The sequence below is a fragment of the Mustela putorius genome, unplaced genomic scaffold, assembly GCF_011764305.1.
Source record: "Mustela putorius furo isolate JIRA1106 unplaced genomic scaffold, ASM1176430v1.1 tig00003962_pilon_pilon_pilon, whole genome shotgun sequence".
In the NCBI taxonomy this organism is placed as follows: Eukaryota; Metazoa; Chordata; class Mammalia; order Carnivora; family Mustelidae; genus Mustela; species Mustela putorius.
The window spans coordinates 10364989-10385874 of NW_025422106.1; the positions used below are offsets into that span (position 1 = coordinate 10364989).

At 49.6% G+C, this 20886-nt stretch overlaps 1 protein-coding gene across 5 annotated transcripts in view; it reads left to right on the forward strand.

Annotated features, from left to right (window-relative positions):
• MSI2 (musashi RNA binding protein 2) overlaps positions 1–20886 on the forward strand; it is a 386294-nt gene that overhangs the window by 117806 nt on the left and 247602 nt on the right. For all 5 annotated transcript variants that reach the window (XM_045070323.1, XM_045070322.1, XM_045070325.1 and 2 more), the window contains exon 6: positions 14440–14532. In XM_045070323.1, the coding sequence (XP_044926258.1) occupies positions 14440–14532 (93 nt within the window). The remainder of the gene's footprint in view (positions 1–14439; positions 14533–20886) is intronic.

The window sequence follows — 20886 nt, forward strand, 5'->3', positions numbered from 1 at the left end:
AGTTGGCGAGATGGTTTTCTCTTGCTTCTCTATTGGTTCTCTGGCTGTGGCTTTGGGTTTCCGGAAGATGGTGGGATTCTTCCCAGTGAATTCACTCTAAGTCATCTGTCCTGATCTTTCTCCTGAGCTCCAGAACAGATATGTAAATTGTCTTCTGGGCACGACAAATTTAATGTACCCAAACTGAACACATCTGTCGTTCCTCTGCAAACCTACATCTTCTGCAAGTCCTTATCATGGTTGGTGACTTCCTCTCCCTCATCGCTGCATCTGGCCATTTACCCAGGGCTGATAATTTTGTCTCCTACTCTCTCTTAAATCTCTTCCTGCTTTGTTATGCAAAAGATCCTTGCTTTAGTTGAAGGTCCCTTCATCTTGGGCTATTATGATAAGCTTCTAACCGTCCTTACAGTCTCTGTGTGCAAGCTCTCCAGTCTGCCCTCTACGGAATGACTTATCTAAACCACAAAGCTGGCCGTGTTATTCCTCTGCTTAAAATCATAGCACCCTTGTCTAAAGGATGAAGGTTAGTCTCCTTGGCTATGATCTACAACACCCTTTGTGATCTAACCCATGCATCGGTCCTCATCGCCCATCAAATCCTCCTTTCCACTTGATTTCTGATCGTACCAAACTTTTGGTCCTGAAACAGTGATGTGTCATGCTGCTGTGATTCCAACCACTCTTCTTTCTTGCCTTCCTGGAACACTCCTACTTATCCTTTAAAGCCCCAGTTAAGCCTCTCCTCTTTGAAGCCTTCTCTGACTCTTTCACAGTTTTTCATGGGTTTGTCTTTTTTTGCATACTTGTGCCATTGAGTGTTTTCATCAGGTTCCTGGGAGAGCTCTAAGGGCATTGAACTAAATCATTTAGTTTGGGCTCCTGTGGGCCTGGGTAAGTGACTAGGGTGGTCATTAACATCTGATTTCGAATGGAATTAATCAGGGGCTGGTGATAGAGACCCTAGTTGTTGTCACTGAATCTGTGATTGCCAGGTGTTTCAGGCCCTTCCCTATTTGACGTGGCCTTTTAAGTGGTTCGCAGAGGCATCAGTTGTCCTTTTTGTATCTCAAGATGCCTCTAACAGATTACCAGCTGTGTGTGTCTGACTAGTAGGGGAAGGTTTGTCTGCCTCTGTCCAACAGGGCCCTCTGGTGCAGCGATCTGTGTTCTGGGGCTCTTGGATAGAACTTTGGGTAGCTCTTCTTAGGAATGAACCTGTTATCTCATTGTGCCAGCAATAAGGAATGCTCAGAATGACCGAAGGGGGAAAGAAAGAAGATGGGGTGGATGCTTAGGGACCTGGAATCATCCACAGACTGGGTAATACAGGGAAGGAAATATTCATTCACTCATTTTTTTTTTAAGCCTATATTTATTCTTTGCCTGCTATAGGCCAGGCCTTCTTTCAGGTGCTGGGTATATACCGGTGAACAAAACAGACAAAGTCCTTGACTTACGAAACTTCCATTCTGGGGGCTTGATTGACCACGGCTCTCCCTTAGGAGACTTCCTTTCGGGATTGAGGGGTGGGGGAGGCCCTCCTGACCACAGTGGATTGGCTGCGAATCCCTAGCTCAGTACCTTTATGCATAGTGGGCCTGAACAAATGTTTGTGGAAGGAATGAATGGTGTGGAACAAATGAGGTTTTAACTGGGCAGATTGTCCTTCCTTGAGGGAAGAGAACTGGATTTTATTAAGCACTTGCCAGGTGCAGAGCAATTTTCCCATAGAAGACCCTGGTCTTCCAGGATGAAGTGTCCTTCCGAGAGACTGTGCGCCATTTGCTGGGCTGTGCAGCTGATTTGACAGCCCTCCAGAGTGGACTCTGAAATGAGCCCTCCACGTTTTGGCTGACAGTTACAGGTCCCCAGTTACCTCTTTGCCTCAATAAACATCCAGCCCAGACCAGTTAGCTGGGTTGGGCACGTTGGGGGACATGTCTTTTCTTTCTCTCTTTTCCGTTGTTTGGTTGGCCTCGTGCAAGTGTTTTCAATAGAACAGACATCATGATTGTAAAACATCTGTAGCACTATGCATTTAGTGAAGTTCCTGACAGGCAGCGTTCTGTTTGATTGGTGAATGTTTTTTCCTTTCCCCTCCCTCCCCACCACCTTCATTTGTTCCTCTGGAAAATAAAGTTTTCTTTTATGTGAGGATTTATAGAAATATGTTCCTGGTATGAGGAGAGCACAGACATACTAGGATATTGGTGTAGCAGAGAAATATTACCTCCGAGGCACAGACAGTTTTATCTCTTATGGAGAATGACCTTCCTCTGTGGAACAGTCTGTTACTCTTTGTAGGGTAAGGGGCTGCCTAGGAGAAGGCAGATGAAGACATAACTTTGCACCGAGATAACATCCTTTTTTGTGAGAGCATCTTCAGCCCATGGAAATACCATGGTTGCCCAGTGCTGCCACTAGAGGTGGAGCTGATTTAGGGTGGTATCTGAGAAATCTTTGGGAAGTAGAATCATCGTTGGTCATTACATTTACAGAGGGCGCCTCATGCCTTTTCCAGCTGCCTTTTTTTTCCCCTTCTCTTTCCTGTGGTGTAGTCTGTGGGGCAGGCAGGGAAGGTTTGATCCTCGTTCACGGCTAAAGAGAGCTGAAGTCACTGGTGGAAAATGGAAGGCAGTTGGGAGGGGAAGAGGAACTTTTATGAACCTGTCATTCTGCTCCATGCTAAGCACATTTCATGTGTAACTCTTTTAATCTCATTTTGTCAAGGAGAAACCCAAGTTCTGAGAAGCTTGGTCGGGGTCACCTAGTGTATATGGATGGGATGGAATGTCGTGGGTTGGTCTTTCTACTTTATTGCTTGCTGGTTTGGGGTGCTGGGGTTGGAAGCAGACCCTTTCATCTCCAGAATCTCTAAATCTGATGCTCTTTTCAGCCTCTAAAACCCTCTTGGATTTAGAAAGATCACTTTCCATCCCTTTAGGGATAAGACATTTAATAAATGGTGGAAAGCCTTGCTCATGGTTTTCTTGGCTTCTCTCTTTCACAGCAGACACTCCTTGGCTCCCCCCTTTTCCTCAAAGGAAGTTACTTGTGGCAGGTGGTAGGGGCCAGACCAGCGTATCCTGGGGGTGGGGGAAATTTGATTTTGTTTTTCTTGACAAGTAAAATTTATGACCTAACAGATGGCTGAGTGTGTTTCCAAAGACGACCACACCGAGGGTGCAATGTGCTTATCTCTCCTTCTGCCTTCTCCACCACCTGCCCTCCTCCTTCCCCCTACTCCCTCATGTTTCTGGAACAGTGGGTGGTAGAACAGGGAGGGACTTGATGAGGCAAACTGATCCCAGGCCCCATGCTGGTCACTAGAACTGGTGTCTAGATGCCTTCCTTCTGGTTGGTGCTTGCTTTCCTAGCCCCTCTTGTCCAGGCCTCCCTGCCAGCATCTAGCATTAAAGGACCCCACCCCCCAGGATGGCCCTGCTTTTTCTCTTTCTTGAGTGAAGAGTGGCTTCCCTGTTTTGGCCTTGTGTAGGTTTCTGCTGCCTCCCTGGCTTGGCCTGCAGGGCCTTCCCTGTTGGGCTTGGCCCTCTCCTGCTTTCATTCTAACACCTTGGCCACAGTCATTCATATCTACCTGTGGTCTTTTGACGAGGGTGGAAGATGCCGCTGCTCCTGCTGGGGAGGTTCTTCTCCCCTTTCTTTCCGGGCGACTCCTGCTGTTGATCTTCAAGCCTCAAGTCATGTCCAGCCCGGTGCCCCCAAAGTTCCATCTTGCTGTCATAACACAGCCTCTTCCTTGACAGGAAGTACCTTCAGAGCAGACGGCAGATCTCGCTCTGCTTAACATACATGGAGCTTAGTGCACAGGACTTGGCTCACAGTAGGTCCTCAAAACAGGTCTGATGAGAGAATGAATGGATGAGTGTGTCACCAGAGACAATTCTCCACCATTTGTCTTCTCTTCCCTCTCGGGCTCCAGTGTCACTCTCCTATTCAGCCTTTTCTGAGCGCCTGCTGTGTGCCAGTTGTGTTCACATACTTCTCTCTGGTGATGCCTAGAGCAGTTCTGTGGCATGTAGCTCTTGTCCCCACTTTTCCCGTGGCTTGCCTGCAGTTACACTAGGGAAATAGCTGAGTTAGGGCTCAAGCCAGTGCTCCCTGGTTCAAGCCGCTTTTCCTAGAGCCCCGAAGGCACCTTAGAATCTTCTGGAGAATGATTAGAAACTACAGATGCCTAGGCCTCACCGCCGACCAATGAGATCAGCATTCCGAGGGTGGGGCCGGCCTCTCTAGGTTTTCAAGATGCCCCAGGAGATGCTGGGGTGCTGCTGGGCCCGGGGGCGGCTGCGCAACGGGAGTGTCGGGGAGCCCGCAGCCTGGCTCGGCTCGTGGATTAGGTAAAACTTGCTCATCAAGAACTGATTGCCGTGTGCATCTGAAATATGCTAATGAAGGTAATCAAGGCTAAGGGTTAAGGCTGCCATTTGTTCTTTCAGCAAAATCAACTGGAGGGCTTGGGGGATGGGCGGCCTTGGCTTCAGAACCTGCCTGCCAGCAAAGTTTCTCTGCTTTCCCTTCCTAAGAGGAGCCGTTGCGTGGTTGCTGATGAGAAGAAGGGGTCTAGTTCTCACCGGGGTGGGTTCTAGAAGTCTCTCTCTCAGGCAGTCTTCCCCAAAGGGAGGGAACTCCCTCCCAAGCTTGGTTTTCCTTCTCAGAGCGTATGTGCGCCCTCCCAGCCAGCAGGCCGTCCGGGAAGGCATGCGTGTTGACTTCTGGTTCCAGCGAGCTTCGAAGAACCTCAGTTCCGTGGAGAAACTATCTCTCTGGCTTTGGCTCCAGGCTGACCTGAAATGTCTTAGGAAGGGAGGAGTTTGGGAACCGGGAGCTCTCCTGGAGTTCCTATTCTGCATTCGCTGCCTTAGTTGGTGTTGCCCACGCCGGGGTCTGTGGCCCAGGGTTCAAGGGGAGAAGGGAGGCCCAGAACTGCGACTTGACCTCCTCTCATCCGACCCACCAGGTCGGATTTACTCTGCCTTAGTCGACACAGATGTGCTTGGCGATGCGAGCAGGTGGGCAGAGAGAGCGTGTTTGTAAAGTGAGGATTGGTGTGTCCTTTGGATCACTGCCCTAGGCCGGGTCAGCCTGGACCGTGGGGTACCCTGGACTGTCGTTGGCGTCACCGCCTCCAGGGCCCTAACCTCACCATGAGGCGTCCTCCAGGTGTTGAGAAGAATCCCACCAGGCTGCAGGGCGGGCGGCCGTGACAGGCACAGATGGAAGGCCAGAGTTGCCAACAGCCCCGCCATCCCGGCGGGCCCTCCTTCCTCCCCTCTTTCTGGGGTTCACTCAGAATCTGTTCCGCTGTCTCGCTGGGGCTTTGGAGGCACCTCTTTCGTATGCAGGGATGCACGGCTGCCTCGCAAATTCAGCAACAGTAAAGGGTACTTACTTAATTTCGCTTAATACCGCTGCTGTAAAAGCTGATGGGTTTTAATTGCATCTCCGTATTGGCAATCATTAGAACACCGGAGAGAGTTGTTGGGGCCTCCCGTGACTCACTCTGTGGCGAGTGTTAGGGAGTGGGGGCTCCAAGAAGGGTGGTGTGATGGAGAAGCTACCTGTGGGTGCAGAACAGGTTGGGTGCCTGTGATCGGGGTGATGGCCAGCCGGCCATTTCACCCCCCAGCGTCAATTGATGCATGGGTCATGATCTTTAACTTCCTGGGCTTTGCAAGGCAGCCCTCCGTCTCTGCATCCCTTTCTGCTAACCCCCGGAGCCCCCCATCCAATGCCACAGATTAGGATATGACTCTTTGTTACTGATCTGTGGACAGGTCACCCATGCAGGCAGCAGCTTTCCCCCCACCAAGGGTAAAAGGAAGTAGTATTTTTTAAATTAACCTGGGAGGGAGCCAGGCAGAGGGCTCTGAGCTGGAGGTGGGAGCCTGCCGGAGCAGCCTGATCATTTCATTACGAGATCACGTTCTCTGGTAGGTGAGTTACTGTTGTTTTAATCAGAGGTAATGTTGTAACCTGACTATGCCGGATAATTGTGTGTAAATTATATTCCAGCCCCATATAGAGGAAGGCTATTTTTTTCCTTCCAATTTTAAAGCTATTTAGAGGGAATGCCAAATTGTAGCCTGAACCCCAGTGCTCTCTGGCTCGTAGCTATAGATGGGGAGAGAGAGCTTGGAAAAACATTGGCGGTTATATTTATAATTAGTTTCCTCTGAAGTTAAATTAATTTCTGCAGTTGGCAACATCAAATATTGTTACACCTTTGTCCAGTGGTCAACCAGGGGCAGAAGCAGAGCACATGGATGTAGCTGGTGGATACAGTAGCAGGCAAAAGCATGCTTTCTGGGACATGTGGGTTTATTTTTAAACCCTTTTTGCATACAGACTCTCTATTTAGGGATCTTTTTGGCCTGTCATGGAAAAAAAAAAAAAAAAAACCTACAACAGCTTTATTGAGATGTAATTCACGTGCCATACAGCTTACCCATTTAAGGGTGCAGGTCAGTGGTTTTTAGAATATTCCCGGATACATGCATCATCTCCACAGTCCATCGTAGAGCGTATTCAGAACCCCCAAAAGAAACCTCCTACTCTTTTGCCATCATGATCCCCACTCCCCCAGCCCTGAGCAACCACTAATCAACTTTCCGTCTCTGCGGCGTTCCCTGTTATGAACCTTCCTGCACATGGAGTCCTGTAGCATGTGTGACCTTTTATGATGGGCTTCTCTCACTTAGCATAATGTCTTTGAGGCTTATCCATGTTGCAGCATATGTCCATATTTTGTTCCTTTTTGTGGCTGGATCATACTCCCTTCCACAGATCATATTGCACTTAATTTATCTGTTCATCCTTGCCGGGCATTTGAGTGGTTCCATTTTTTGACTCCTACGAACTGCAACGAACATGTTGTGTGAGGCTTTGGGTGGACAGATGGGTGTGTCCTGGGTGGTACGCACTGGGAGTGGACCTGTCTGTTGGTCACCTAGTAACCCCTGTGTAATCGTCTGAGGGACAGTGTCATTTTACGTCCATCCCCACCAGCAGCGTCTGGCCTGTCATTTCTGCATCTTAGCATCAGACTTGCTCGTCCTGGTGCCCTGTCCTCTCCCGTGGCCCCGCTGCACTTTTCCGCTGGGAAGAAAGAAGACCACCTTAGACACAAAGGAAGGTGTGAGACACTTGAGTGAATAGAAGGAGGGAGATTTTGACGCTGTCTCTTCTCACTCTGGTGCAGTGAGACATCAGACACATACCATCTCCGAGTCTCCATTTCCTTGATTGTGGGAGAGAGGCTGAGACCTGACCTGGGATTGACAGGAGGCAGAGTAAGGCAGCTCGTGAGGGGGTGCGCAGTGAGAGCAGAGCATTCTGAGCACCAAGGGAGACGCAGGAGACCCCGGTCTCCTCCCGGCCGCTTGGGTTGTGTCTTGTAGGCACCTGTTTGTGAGCCCTGGTCCCCGCTTGTAGGAAGTGGTATACCAGGGTGATCTGGACTCTGTGGGCAACACTGGGCAGCGTTTGGGACGCTCCCTCATCTCCCAATAGGTATCGCCTTACCTTCTGGGGCAGAGACTTGCCCCTGTGGCCCCCTAAGGCGGGTATGCGCGTGATGAGCGTGGGCTGCCTTCCTTGGGAGGGTAGATTCGGACCATCCCATGTGGGAGCAGTGTTCTCCTCCTCCATGATGGCGGGGGCCTCCATGTGGACTTCTGCTCCACGGTCACCAAGAAAAGGTGAGGCGAGGGCTGTCATGTCGTAGGGCTCCTGGCCCAGGTAGGTCTTCATATTGGTTTCTTAACAAATTAAGACAGCCTGCAGGGATTAAAGCTGAGAGATGTCTTCTCTCCCAGTTCGGGAGTCCAGAAGTCTGCAGTGAAGGCATTGGCAGGGCTCATTGCTTCTGGAAACTGTGAGGGAGAAGCCATCCGTGCCTCTCTGCTACCTTCTGGTAGTTGCGGGCAATTCTTGGGGTTCCTTGGTTTGTAGACACATCTCTGCTCCATCTTCACATGGTCTTTTCAGGGGTAGCGTGTGTCCCTTCTCCTCTTGGAGAACCCAGCCATTGGATTTAAGGCCCTCCCTGCACCCAGGATGATTTCATTGCAAGATCCTTACATTTCCAAAGACCTGGGTGGTTGTGAATTTGGGGGGACTCCAGTCAACTTGTTCACTGTGGTCTTTTTCCACATATGATTCTAGAATCATTTGGAGATAATTCTAGTACCTGGGTTCTGTTTTTGTGTGCTCAGTGAGTTTTGCCACTGCGTTCAGATACTGTGGCAGCAAGAGTGGTAGTTTAGAGGCAGGAGGGAAGGGTGGAAACAAAATAGTGGGGGAACATGGGAGTTTTAGAGGGCATGTCCCTCAGAGGAAGCTTCCCTGTGGAACGGGGCTGTGGAGTTCAGGACTTCTGTGACCCTGGTTAGCCCTGCGAGAGCTTCTTTGCCCTACAAAGGCTGGGCTTAATTTTCAGATGCAGGGAACCGACACTTGAATGAAAACACACAGTTTTACCCAAGAATCTGAAGAACAAAGTGTTCACCAGATTCAGAGTCTGAGATGGAATTTGCATGGTACCCACGCACACATCCATTCTCCCTCGTCATTCTGCTTTGCCTTTAACCAGCACATGAGCCATGTTGCTGGGGCTTGACTTTTCCATCTGTAGAATGGGGATGATGGGCAGTCAGGCTTATTGAGTCCTGCCCAGCACTAGCATTCTTAACATCTTCCCTGGACTGTCTCCACCTTGGGGCTCCCAGACATGGGAGAGCTTCTGTAAATGAATCAGTGCTCTTGGGCAGTGAAGATGACTCATGTGTGTCACCAAAGGGGGAATCTGAGCTCTTTGCAGGAACGTGGTATTGGCGAGAGCTGACTTAATTTCTCTGGGCTTCTCTCCTACCCATTGAAGACTCTCCAGAGCCACGTCCTACCTTTCCATGCATTTGTCAGGAGGAGAAACATGTTTAGTTATTGTGTGTGTGTGTGTGTGTGTGTGTGTGTGTGTTTAAAGATTTTACTTATTTATTTGGCAGAGAGAAACACAGTGAGAGAGGGAACATTAGCAGGGGGAGTAGGAGAGGAAGAAGCAGGCTTCCCGCTGAGCAAGGAGCCAGATGTGGGGCTCAATCCCAGGACCCTGGGATCATGACCTGAGCCGAAGGCAGACACTTAATGACTGAGCCACTCAGGAACCCCATAGTTATTGTTGTTTTATTGTGTGACAACTATTATCTTTAGGACAGAGCTCCTAGAGCTAAGTTCTCCCCATCAGTCTCATTCTTCAAAGTACTTTCTCTTTTCTAATACCTCTGCCTTCTGCTTTCAACACACACACACATGCAGACACATGCACATTCATCTGCTTTATCCTGTTTTATAAAAATACAACCAGCGGCCCCACTCTGAGTGACCCTTTCAGATGCAAACACATTTTTTAAAAGGGATTTTTTTGAAACTTCAAATAAAAAAAAAAAAAGCAGCTCTTTGGTCAGAAGCAGGAAGGTGGGGTGTTCTGGGCAGCTCTGGTTAGCAGCTGGCTTTGGCCAGTTCTTATGGGTAAACAGCAATTTTCCAAACTGAAATGGTTGTTGGGGTTTTCTTTGTGGAGCCAGGAGGTGTGGAGAGCAGTGGTGTTTAGTTAAATTACGGGTCTAGATGCAGAATGTACAGCCGTGATTTGTGAGACCCTGAACCTTCCCAACCCCCTGATGTGCGCACACACACACACACACACACCCCACTTCCCAGAGTGCCGCCCTAGACTATAAAAGGAAGGGCAAGGGCGTCTGTTCGGAGTGTTTGGAGAGGTGGCTGTCCGCAAGGGTGCTGGGCTCTTGGTGGGTATCTAGTGTCTTAAAGAGTGGAAAGCATTTGCACGAAGTGTTTTCTACAACCCCTCCACCAAAAACTCCATGCAAAGGACATTTAAGCTTATTTTCCTAATGGATTTTGGATGGAGCCTTCTCTGGAACAGATGGATGGCTCTTCCCATTTGGGGGCACGGTGGGGACCGCCTGGGGCTGCCTGAGCCTTTTGGTGTGCAGTGGCCAGCTTCCCTTGCTTTGTGTGGTTAAGTGCTATATGGGCGTGAGGGCTGTGGGTCAGGAAACAGTTACCCAAAGGGCCTGGCGCAGGAAGAAAACACAGGTGGCTCTCTCCACTGTGGGTGGAGAGGACTTTTTATAACACAAAGCACTGTGGAGTCGGGGACCAGCGGTAACGTGTCCTGCTTGCTGTTTCCGAGGTCAGAAGAGGGTTTAAGCTCTGGGGATGCTGGGCAATTCCTGGGGCAAGTAGCAGCCGAGATGGAAGGTTCGGGACTAGAGACTTCCCCCAGACTCACACACATACGCACGCATGCGCACAGACATGGACACAGAAAATTTGATAGTATCGATAAGAATTTGAGGACCTCCAGTGAGTCCCACTGGGAGCCTGGACATGACAGCTAGCCCTGCCCCTGTCCTGTCCTCGCCAGCAGCCCTGGAGGTGGAAGGAAACAGGGTAGAACGTGTGATTCTAGAGCCTTGTCTGCCTGCCTCCCGTATCCCTCTTCAGAATGCAAGTCATCAAGCCCTGCACCGTCCATCTAGCGGTGATAGCATCAGGATTCCCAAAGTAACCCTTCCCACCCATTTCCTCCAGTGTGCCCCTGGTGTGTAGAGCCCTGTTGCCCTCTGGCCTTACTCTCCTCTCTCAAAGCCAGGACACTGTTGGGCAGCTAACTGAGTGTTGCACATCTTCCCACTGGCCTTCTCATGTCTGGAAGTTTTTTTTTTTTTTTAAAGATTTTATTTATTTATTTGACAGAGATCACAAGCAGGCACAGAGGCAGGCAGAGAGAGAGGAAGGGAAGCAGGCTCCCCGCTAAGCAGAGAGCCCGATGGGGGCCTCGATCTCAGGACCCTGGGATCATGACCTGAACCGAAGGCAGAGGCTTAACCCACTGAGCCACCCAGGTGCCCATGTCTGGAAGGTTTTGATTAAACCAGTTTCCTTTTAGTGTTTGCCGAAGAGTGGGATCACCGTATCTGAGCCCGTTTCTGGAGAGGATGTTTTAGTAAGCTGGGCTCTTCAGCATAGTGTCTGGAGCCTGGGATTTCTCATCCTTCTAAAAAAAAAAAAAAAAGCACTTTACAGACTTTTTGGGGACTGTGTAGATTTATGGCTGGCTGGCTGCCCCAGTGTTTAAGCTCTGGCTTGATAGGTTTATGGCTGTTGAGCAACTGTAGAGAGTTGTAAGGGGGGGGGGGGTCTTTCCATTTAACCAGTTACTGGGGAATGAACATTCTGTTGAGTTCTGTTATCTGGGACAAAGACACGTTACTCATTTAAGTGCCTGGGTCCATGTGAACATTTAGAATATAAATAGGGTCTGCTCTATACCCACCTGTCTCTAAAACAATGTATAAATGGCACCATAGGGTTCATCTTATAGAATGCTGCTCCAGAGTTTCTTTAAGTTGAGAATTCCACTAATGCATGTTTGTGGATCACAGTAGCGTGTCTTTATAGATATTTAATTACTTGGCTGGGTTAAAAAAAAAAAAAGGAGTGAGAAATCTGAAATGAAACTATTGGGAGTCTTTGCCCATCTGAAATCATGTAGAGATGCAGGAAAGTGGTTTTGAAATTACAGTGGAAGAGAACGGGGCACCCAGACTAGATTTATCAAAGATTTTTGTGTGAAATATCTTTCTGTCACACATTTATTCTGAGCTTGAAGGATGAATGTAGTAATTGACTTTGGATTCGGTTACGGTGACCACTTACCTAGCATCTGCCTGGTGTCCTGCTAGACACTTTGGCATATGTTGTTTAATTTAGTCCTAATAGGAGCCTAGCGTGGTAGGCTAATTATTATATCTCCATTTTATAGTGGATTAAATTCTACATTGTATTGGAATGTAGACTCTAACACCTAGCACTTAACGTATCTGTTGAATGAATGCCATTAGGAAAGTTAGGGTAGTAAAATTTGGCAGTCAAGGGAGTGTTGGGAGAGATTGAAATCTGGAGAGGGACTGGTGGAGTTTCATGGGAAGGTGACCTTGTCCTCCAGAGGGACTTACGGAAGGGCTGAGAAGGGAGATGGACAATAAGGAGCAGAATAAGATGCCCACTGGTTAATGAGAGGTTCTTGGAGTTGGCACTGTAGGTGCTGGTGTGATTTTTGTAGCATGTTCCCACGTCCATGATCTCAATCTCCTCTCCCATTCATCTGAAAAGAGACGAAAAGTGGTAAATCACAGCTTTAAACACATGTGTAATCACTGCATGCCTCTCAGAGCCCATAGGAAGTGTGCAGAATTGCTAGCACAATGTCCTAGTAAAATCATGCAGCAAGCCTCTAGGTGGGGCTCCGTCAGTGGGCTGTGGTGGCACGTGTCCCTCCCGGAAGCTGCCAAGCCAAAGCCGGAGCTCCTTGAAGTCTGGGAGCCTCTTTCTGTTCACGGCCATCGTGAATCCTGATTGATGGGAGTTGGGGGTTAGTTGGGACCGATGCACCCATCTGGGACTGTGCAGTGCAGAGCATGGGGCCGGACCTCAGGGCAGCGCTCCTCAGCACAGCCCACCCATCCCCACCCAGGGGGCTCTCAGCCAGGGTACTCCTCGGAGAGGTGGCTTGGTCACCACTCTGTTCCCTCAGCCAGGGTGTCTCAGCCTGGGGGACAGTGGGGATCCTGGCAGCCACAGCCCCTGTATTTAGGCCTCCCACATCGAATTGTCATGGACACAAATGACATTGTGTGTGTGTGTGTCTAACATTCTCGGCATCATCTTATTCACTTATTTTTGGGATTTCAGTCATGCTTTTATTTACATGTTCTCATAAAACATTTCCCCTCAGTTTTACTGAGGTGTGAATTGACAAAATTATGAGATATTTAAAGTGTACAAACATTATGATTTGCTAGGTACGTACTTCGTGACAGTTTCTCTTGTCAGGTTAAGACTTTAGGCTTTTATTATGTGCAGCCAAATAGGTAAGACCCTGTTCTTATTTAACATTTAAATAAAATTTTTCTTAGTAGCACATTAAAAAACAAACAAACAAAAAACCCAAACTGAAACACACACACAGCCTAGACTCAGTGTTCAGAATAAGATTTATTTTCTTGTTTCACTTTTGGCTCCCGCCCAGGATGTTCGTTTCTGTCTCTGAACTGTTTGTGTCATTTGCTTTGGAACTGTTGGGATTCTGAAACTTGACCACAGCCATTCATTCTTCCCATCGGAGAAGACACTGGGGTCCCACTGGTGTGGGATTCTCTGTGCCTGGTACATACTTGGCATTGTGGAGGGAGGAAACCGAGAGGAATCAGGAACTCAGTGTCTGGGGAGGAAGTAAGAAAGACAGGATCATCCATGACTTCTGCACTGGGTGGGAAGAAGTGGGTGCCAGGACAGGCTGGTGGGTATGGTGTTAGGGTTTCAGAAGAGGGGGGGACAGCTTCTGGACGTGGCTACGGCATAGATAACTTGTGTTTTAGGAGAAGGTCGTTGGATCTTGAGGGATGGTTACGACTTGGTGTGGGAGATCTAGGCACAGAGAGGCATTCTCAGGAGAAGGGCTTGTATGGATGAAGGGGCGGATCCTGGGGGCTTAGCAGGGCTTGACTGAGTGTAGAGTGAGTCAGGGCGAATGGTGAGGAATCAAAAGGGGAAGGAGAATGAGGTCCGAGCTCCAAGAGTGGCCCCTGTGGGCAGGGCTGGCGTCTGTCAGCTCAGTGTAGACAGCCCATCCATATGTTTGCATGATGTGTGAGTTTCTTTTTCCTCCTTTCCTTTCCTTCCTTCCTTCCTTCTTTCTTTCTTTCTTTTTTAAAAAAGATTTATTTATTTATTTGACAGAGAGAGAGAGAGAGAGAGATACCACAAGCAGGCAGAGAGGCAGGCAGCAGACGGGGGCAGGGGGGAAAGCAGGCTCCCCGCTGAGCAGAGAGCCCAATGCGGGGCTCGATCCCAGGACCCTGAGATCATGACCTGAGCCGAAGGCAGAGGCTTAACCCACTGAGCCACCCAAGTGCCCATGTGTGAGTTTCTTATTGACAAATTTTATGGTACTTTCTGGGCAGCAGATTTTTATGCACGTGATTCTGTTCTGTTCACATCTCTTAGGTTTAAAATAGCTTTGATGTGCCACTTTGCTCTTTGTGCCAGAAATCAGAATGAACCGGTGTATGGTGGCTGAGAGGTTCTGAAGTCCGCTCTGTGTCTGTATGAAACCCAGGCTTGCAGGTTGTGGCCTGAAGGCCCGAGATCTCCAGCGTGGCTGTCTCCAGCGCTCTGAGATGTCTAAAAGGCCCACGCTGTACAGCTCGAATTTATCTGAAATTGCCTTCCTAGAGGAACGTGGAGAGCGGCTTGTTTCCGCGCCTTCGTGAGCGTTGCTTCAGATAACCTGGTTAACCCGTGTCCTCCTCTTGTCATTTCTTGCAGATGGTCACGAGAACAAAGAAAATATTTGTAGGCGGATTATCTGCGAACACGGTGGTGGAAGACGTGAAGCAGTACTTCGAACAGTTCGGCAAGGTAAGCGGCACGTGGGGCTGGTGGCCGCCGCGGCCCCTCCGTCTGCCGCGGCTGCGTCCTCAAGAACCTTGTCCTTGCACAACCTTGTCCTTGCCCTGGGTCGTTGAGATCTAAGTGAAATCTGTCAGGAGCTGCTGTGGGAGTCCAGCTTGTGGTCGGCGTGGTGCCGCACGTGCCTGCAGGAGCAGACAGAGTGGCCTTTCAGTGTGATGTCGCTGGCGTTTGCTGGCCATGTGGGGTCTGGGCTGGGAGCCGGTGGTGCTGGTGGCAGCGGCTGGGGAGGGACGTGGGGCTGTGACTCATAGGACAGGAGCTCCCGCAGAAGCTGCTAGAGGGCTGTGAGTTGGTGCTGGGCGGCATTCTGTGCCTTTCTGGAAAGAACATTAAGAGAGGAGGCTCCCTGGGGTCCTGTGCTGTTCAGCCTTCCCCTGTCAGATGCCCAAGGAGACTCGGGGAAGATGCTGGGCCTGTACCTGTCAGTGTGTGGGAAACAGGAGTAAAATGATCCCCTGGGCTCTGTTGCTGAACCAGCCTGGGAGCAACACAGAATACATCCCATCAGCCAGGAACCGGAGTGGGAATATGTAGGGGGACAGACACAGTCAGCAGATGGACAGACAGGATATGCCACTGTGGGCAACGTGCTTAATTCAGCCTCTCTCTAACTGGTGAGGAGCTGGTGCCTTGGAAAGCAGGGTTCCTCTGATGGCTGCATGGTCCCTGACTCTGACAGGGCAGCTTGGGGCGGGGAGACTGGCCTTTTGGGCCTTGTGTGGTACCCCTCCTCTGGCTGCCGTGTCCCAGGAGGCTGGCAGCTGGTTGGCCGCGGTGGCCCTCTGCTTCCTGTCTTCAAGTCGCTGTAGATGTTGTCCTGGAAGTCCAGGTCCAGGTGTGCGAAGGTCCCCCTTGCACAGGTCCACATCCCTGCTGCTGTCGGGCTGATATGGTGGCAGTGGGGGGGAGGGGGTGGGATCAGATGACACTGCACCTGTTCTGAGCTCTGTCACTCATGTCACCCCTGGTGACAGCTATTTTGCTGGGCCTGGGTGGTACTGGCACTGCTGCCCACTGCCTGGCCTGAAGCCTCTGTGCTTTTATTTGTTTGCTCAAGATGATGGGCAGCTCAGACCTCATCCCTGGGTGTGTCGAGTTGTAAGCCGTGATGAGGGCCATGATCACTATGTAGCTTCAAAACGGAGATTTTTCCCATCTGTGGTCATCTCCAATTTCTGTATGGATGGAAGACATGCAACAAAGAGAGACCAGGCTCCTCCAGCCGGGCTTGGCATTCAGCATGGCACTTCACTGCCCTTCCGGGTCGCTTAGGAAAAACGCCCTCCCCATGGCACTGTCTTGCATTGCCAGTTGGGGGTGACTCATTCTGGCCGTTTTGGCAGAACTGCTTAGTATGTCGGTGACCATATACTTCTCTTTAAGACTCGCTCAAAGCACGGGTAGGGGCGTGGGGGGTTTGGTCCCCCACCCAGCCCCACCCTGCCTGTGGGGAGAGACTGGAAATAATCACAGGAGAAAGGCCCAGCTTGTGTCATGGAAGGCTGGCAAGTGTGAGCCCCCTTGCTACAGTTCTGCCTCTTAAACAAGGCCAGGAGCAAACATGAGGTGGGGTTTCTTTTCTGAGCCATAAACTGGAATCTTGTGGTCCTGTTTGTGGGTATCAGGGAAGTTGGGCTGTTAGAATATTTCGGACAGGCTGGCATCTGCCGGACCTGTGCTTGCTCCCGCCTCCATGCTTCTGTCTATTTGTCTCTCGTTCTCCCTTTCTCTTTCTGTCTTTTTCCATTAGCACTTACAGCTGGGAGCCGGTGAGCCAACCGTGGGAAGCTCTGCCAGCTTCGGCGGGGCCCAGGGCTGCAGCCATCCCGGCTCTGAGAAGAGTTGTCCCCTTGTCAGGGAGGTAGTCACAGCCGGTCTTCCCTGGTGTGGCCCGCGCTGGGGCTGAAGCTGCTCGGTTAATTTAGCAGTAACATTTGTAGATTCCAGCAGGACATGTAAACTTATCAGAAGTTTTATTAAAGGACTAAGGAGGCTTTTGAATGTATCAAAACCATAATACACTTCTTAGGGCTTGTTTTGTGCATGTGCTCGGTGCGTTGTCTGGTTCTGTCTTCAGAGGGCTTATTCCTCCTTGTGCTGGTGGATGGTGTCATGTCTGTGCCCCTTTGGCAGGGCCCACCACCTCTCAGGATTCTGGTGTAATTCACTTGGAACCAGAGCCATCAAAAGAGAGGAAACGTGGGGCGCCTGAGTGGCTCAGTGGGTTAAATCCTCTGCCTTCGGCTCAGGTCATGGTCTCAGGGTCCTGGGATCAAGCCCCGCATCAGGCTTTTTGCTCAGTGGGGAGCCTGCTTCCCTCTCTGTCTCTCTTTGCCTCTCTGCCTACTTATGATCTCTGTCAAATGAATTAAAAAAATTAAAAAAAAAAAAAAAGAGAGACGTGCTGTGAAGCCCTAAGGCAGTCTCAGCCCAGTGACGCATCAGCAGACTGCCTCTAGGCTTCAGCAGTTTATATTCTGGTTGAAGAAAACGGAACGCACACACCCCTGTGTCAGCTAGACTCACATACTTGTACACATTCTCATCTGGAAAGTCGTTGGGGGCCCTTTTTGGTTGGTTAACAGCGAGTTAGCAAGGGGGAATTTTATTAGAGACTACGTACTGCGTGAAGTCCAGGGCCAGGCCATTGACTTGTATTATCTTATTTAATTCTTCTCCAGGAGGCTGGTGGGGGTCTTGCATTGTTTTTGCAGCGTGTTAAATGGAGTCTAGGTGGGATTGAGTCTTTGACTTGGGGTCAACCCCTCCCCCCACTGTGAAAGGTAGAGCTGGATGCAGGCTTCCCTTCCAGGCTTGTCTGATACCAGAATCTGAACTCTGGGCCCTGTGGCAGCCCCGGATCAGTCTACACAATGGGCTTAGGGTGGGGAGGGTGCAAAAGAAAGGAAGAGACTGTGTTGGTCCACAGGCCAGGTCAGTGCTGGGAATAGACATAGATTGCCTCATTTCATCTGCATGGCGGATTTGGGTGTCATCCGGCCCTTTGACAGAGGTGAGCATTACGGGTCAGGGAGGTTAAGTCTCAAGGGAGGTCACCCAGGTAAGGCAGGATAACAGCTAGAATTCAAACCCTACTTCCTCTTCCTCCACTTCCAGAACTTTCCATCCTTCCAAGCCCCATTCGGGGTTTGCCACCGGTGTTGGAGGTTTCCCTCGCTGTCATTCCTCTCTCCTCTCACTCTCCCCATTGTGCCTGAGGTGGCAGCTGCTTCAACTGTTTATTTCAGGTGGCAATCAAGATGGGTAAAACTGCTATCATGGGGCTGAGCGAAGGGAGTTTAAATATGTCATTACTGTAAGTGGAGTGGGTGCAGAATGACACACCGAGAACTTTAAATAACTCAAATTGGAGGTTTGTAAACCCTTTTGTGCTTTTCAACCCACCTTCCTCCCAGAAACTTACCCCCACCCCCCTGGTTAGGGATGCCATTACTTGTTTATATTTAAGATGAGATTATGAAGTGTGGCCATTGGCATAAGGGTTCTGCTCACTTGGATGGCCACCCTTGCCCCTTTGGATAGCTGTTCTGATGCTGTCATTAGAGGAAGGTATGGTAGACGTATTCCAAGCTCTCGTGCTGGGCCTGACTGTGCAGTGACACCACTGTGACCCCTCAACAGGCTACTTCTTTCCTGGCCTTGCTTTCTCCTCTAAGGGAAGGAATTGGAAAAGGTTGTAAAGGGTCAGATAGTAAACATTTTTGGCTTTATGGAGCGTATGGTCTCCATCATAACTGTCTGCTTTTGTATGGAGGAAGCAGCTATGGCATAGCCATAATTAGATGTGGCTGTGTTCCATAAAACTTTATTTATAAATACAGGTGGTGGGCCACATTTGTCCTGGGGGCCATGATTTGCCAGCCCTTGGACTAGGTTATTTCTGAAGTTGGTTTCAAGCTTGCAAATTCAATAATCTAAAAAGTACGTTTAAACATACAGGGGCACCTGGGTGGCCCATTCGGTTCGGCGTCTGCTTTTGGCTCAGGTCATGATCCCAGGGTCCTGGGATTGAGCCCCACATTGGGCTCCCTGCTCAGCAGGGAGTCTGCTTCTCCCTCTCCCTCTGCCCCTCCCCCTGCTCATACATGGTTTCTCTCTCTTGTCTCTCTCAAATAAATAAATAAAATCTTCAAAAAAATAAATAAACTTGGATAGGTGGATATATGGATAGATGGGTACCTAAGGTATCCATAGACTATAACCAGAACAAGATATTATCAATAGTAGTAGGCATGATATAATAAGTGAAACCGTGCTAACAGTGGTAGAGTTAGTTTCTGGACTGCATGATGCTGGAACAGCGAAGGGATTCTCTATTTGGAAAAAGCTGCTATTTATAAACCAGAATCTTCATCCTATGAGTAAGATCCAGGGACCCGTAGAGTATTTCCAACTCCTTATTCCATGTGCTAGATCTGAGTTAATGAAGACTCAGACTTCGTGAAGTTCAGATTTTACTATGCAGATTCTTTTGCTGTGAGTTGGTGTTTCTGACTTGGAGGGATGTGTGGTTTGTGCTGAGCTTTTTGGTGCATTTTAAAGTCCGATTCTCAGGACCGTCAAGCAGGACGGGTGGACTGTCCATCATGTAGATGACCGGACTGATGTGGAGGGAAGGTCCTGAGTCGTCCGAGATCACACAAGCCCATTCTGGGGAGGGCCCAGACAGTCGTTCATTTTTGTACCATCAGGCCTCTTTTCACTGTTTATAAAAACCTCATCTCCTACTTCACCATGTAGCAGCCCCTACACTCTGAGGGAGCCGGTTTTGTTCATTTGTCAAGAATGTCGATGTGCAGGAATTTATTTCGGCACGTCAGGCTCCCTATCGGACGTTATCGGTGCTCACAATTTTCATACGTCCAGGAATGATGTACGCAGACCATTCCAGAAAGTGGCATGAGAGTGATGCTCTGGTAGGCACGTACAGACCCAGACAGCCGATCGGAGGGTTTGCCACCTTGCTCCCCGCATCGCCATCCGGAAGAGCCCAGCTTGGTAATTAACAAGCACTGGGATCAAAGAAGCTCCGTGTGCGTGGGCTTCCTCCTTCTCCCCTTTCGGCCCCTCCTTAAAAGTACCGGTTTCTTAAATTCTCACTTATAGGATTTGGGAGATCAAACAGAGGCCTTTAAACTTAATGAATTCTCGGCTTCGTCCCGGATGGAGCAGTTCTGCACCTTTCAGCTGTTCACCTCGATGACAGGGCTGTTCAGTGCCGAGCTCACTAGGTAATTCTCACTTTATAGAACTCCTGTGAAAGCAAAGCAGCCCGCATCTGGAGGCTTCCAATTATACTTCACATGGTGAACTGTGTAATTAGTTTGGAAGACTTGCGCTCAGTCGTTGGTTTATCCTAATCGGCTTTGGCTTTCCCCACCAACAAAGTGAGCTTATTTTGCTAAGCTGAAACATCTCTGCACCCTTTGTTCCAGCCTTTTATTGTCTCATTCCTTTCATTCTGTTTTACTGCCAAAGTTCTGTTTCATTAGGCCTACAAGTCATTTCCAATTCAGTGGGCTGCTACAATCCGGCCTTTATCACTGGCTGCCCTGGTTCCCATGTCCCTTCTGGGCCAGTGCCCGAGTTTGCGGTTTGACATGAGGGCTTTAACCCCTTCCTGGGCCAGCCCCTCGCTGTGGTGGCTGGCAGGAGGAGGCCTTCAAGGAAACGGGGTCTGGAGAGTTAGAGCTCTTTAGGTCCCATCAAAGGGAGCCCCCCCATGGAAGTGAGGTGGATAGAGTCCTCTGAAGGCCTTTTGTTGGAGTGGGTTTGTGTGGGGGCCTCCAAACGTGAACTTGAGCTACAGAGAATGGTGCTGGAAGGCTTCTGGAGGAAAGAAAAAAATTGAAAATAAGAATGAATTGGCGTTTTAATATGGTGGGATCTTTTCATGTATCCAGCCCGGGTGTGGGATGATTGGAGGGTGCGCAGGAAGGACGTGTTTGACACCAATGACTTCCTCGCTCCGGGTTGTATGTGCAGGTGGGGTGCTTGTGGCCGCTGCCCAGATTGTCCTTTTGATACTGCATGCGAGAGGAGAGGAAGCTCTAGCATAAAAATATTAGAAAGCCTTTGAAATTTGAAAGGCAAACGTTTCGGGAGAAAATAAATAAGCAACTTTGCCGTGTTCCTGACGCTGGACTGTGATTCTGAGGTGACGTTTTATCGCTTCCAAATGTGTGTTGTAGATAAATGGGGCTCCGTGCGGTGTGTGGTTTGCTCAGACCAGGCCTGGAAAACAAAAGTTCCCGTGTGTCCTTTGTGGGCACCAAAGCT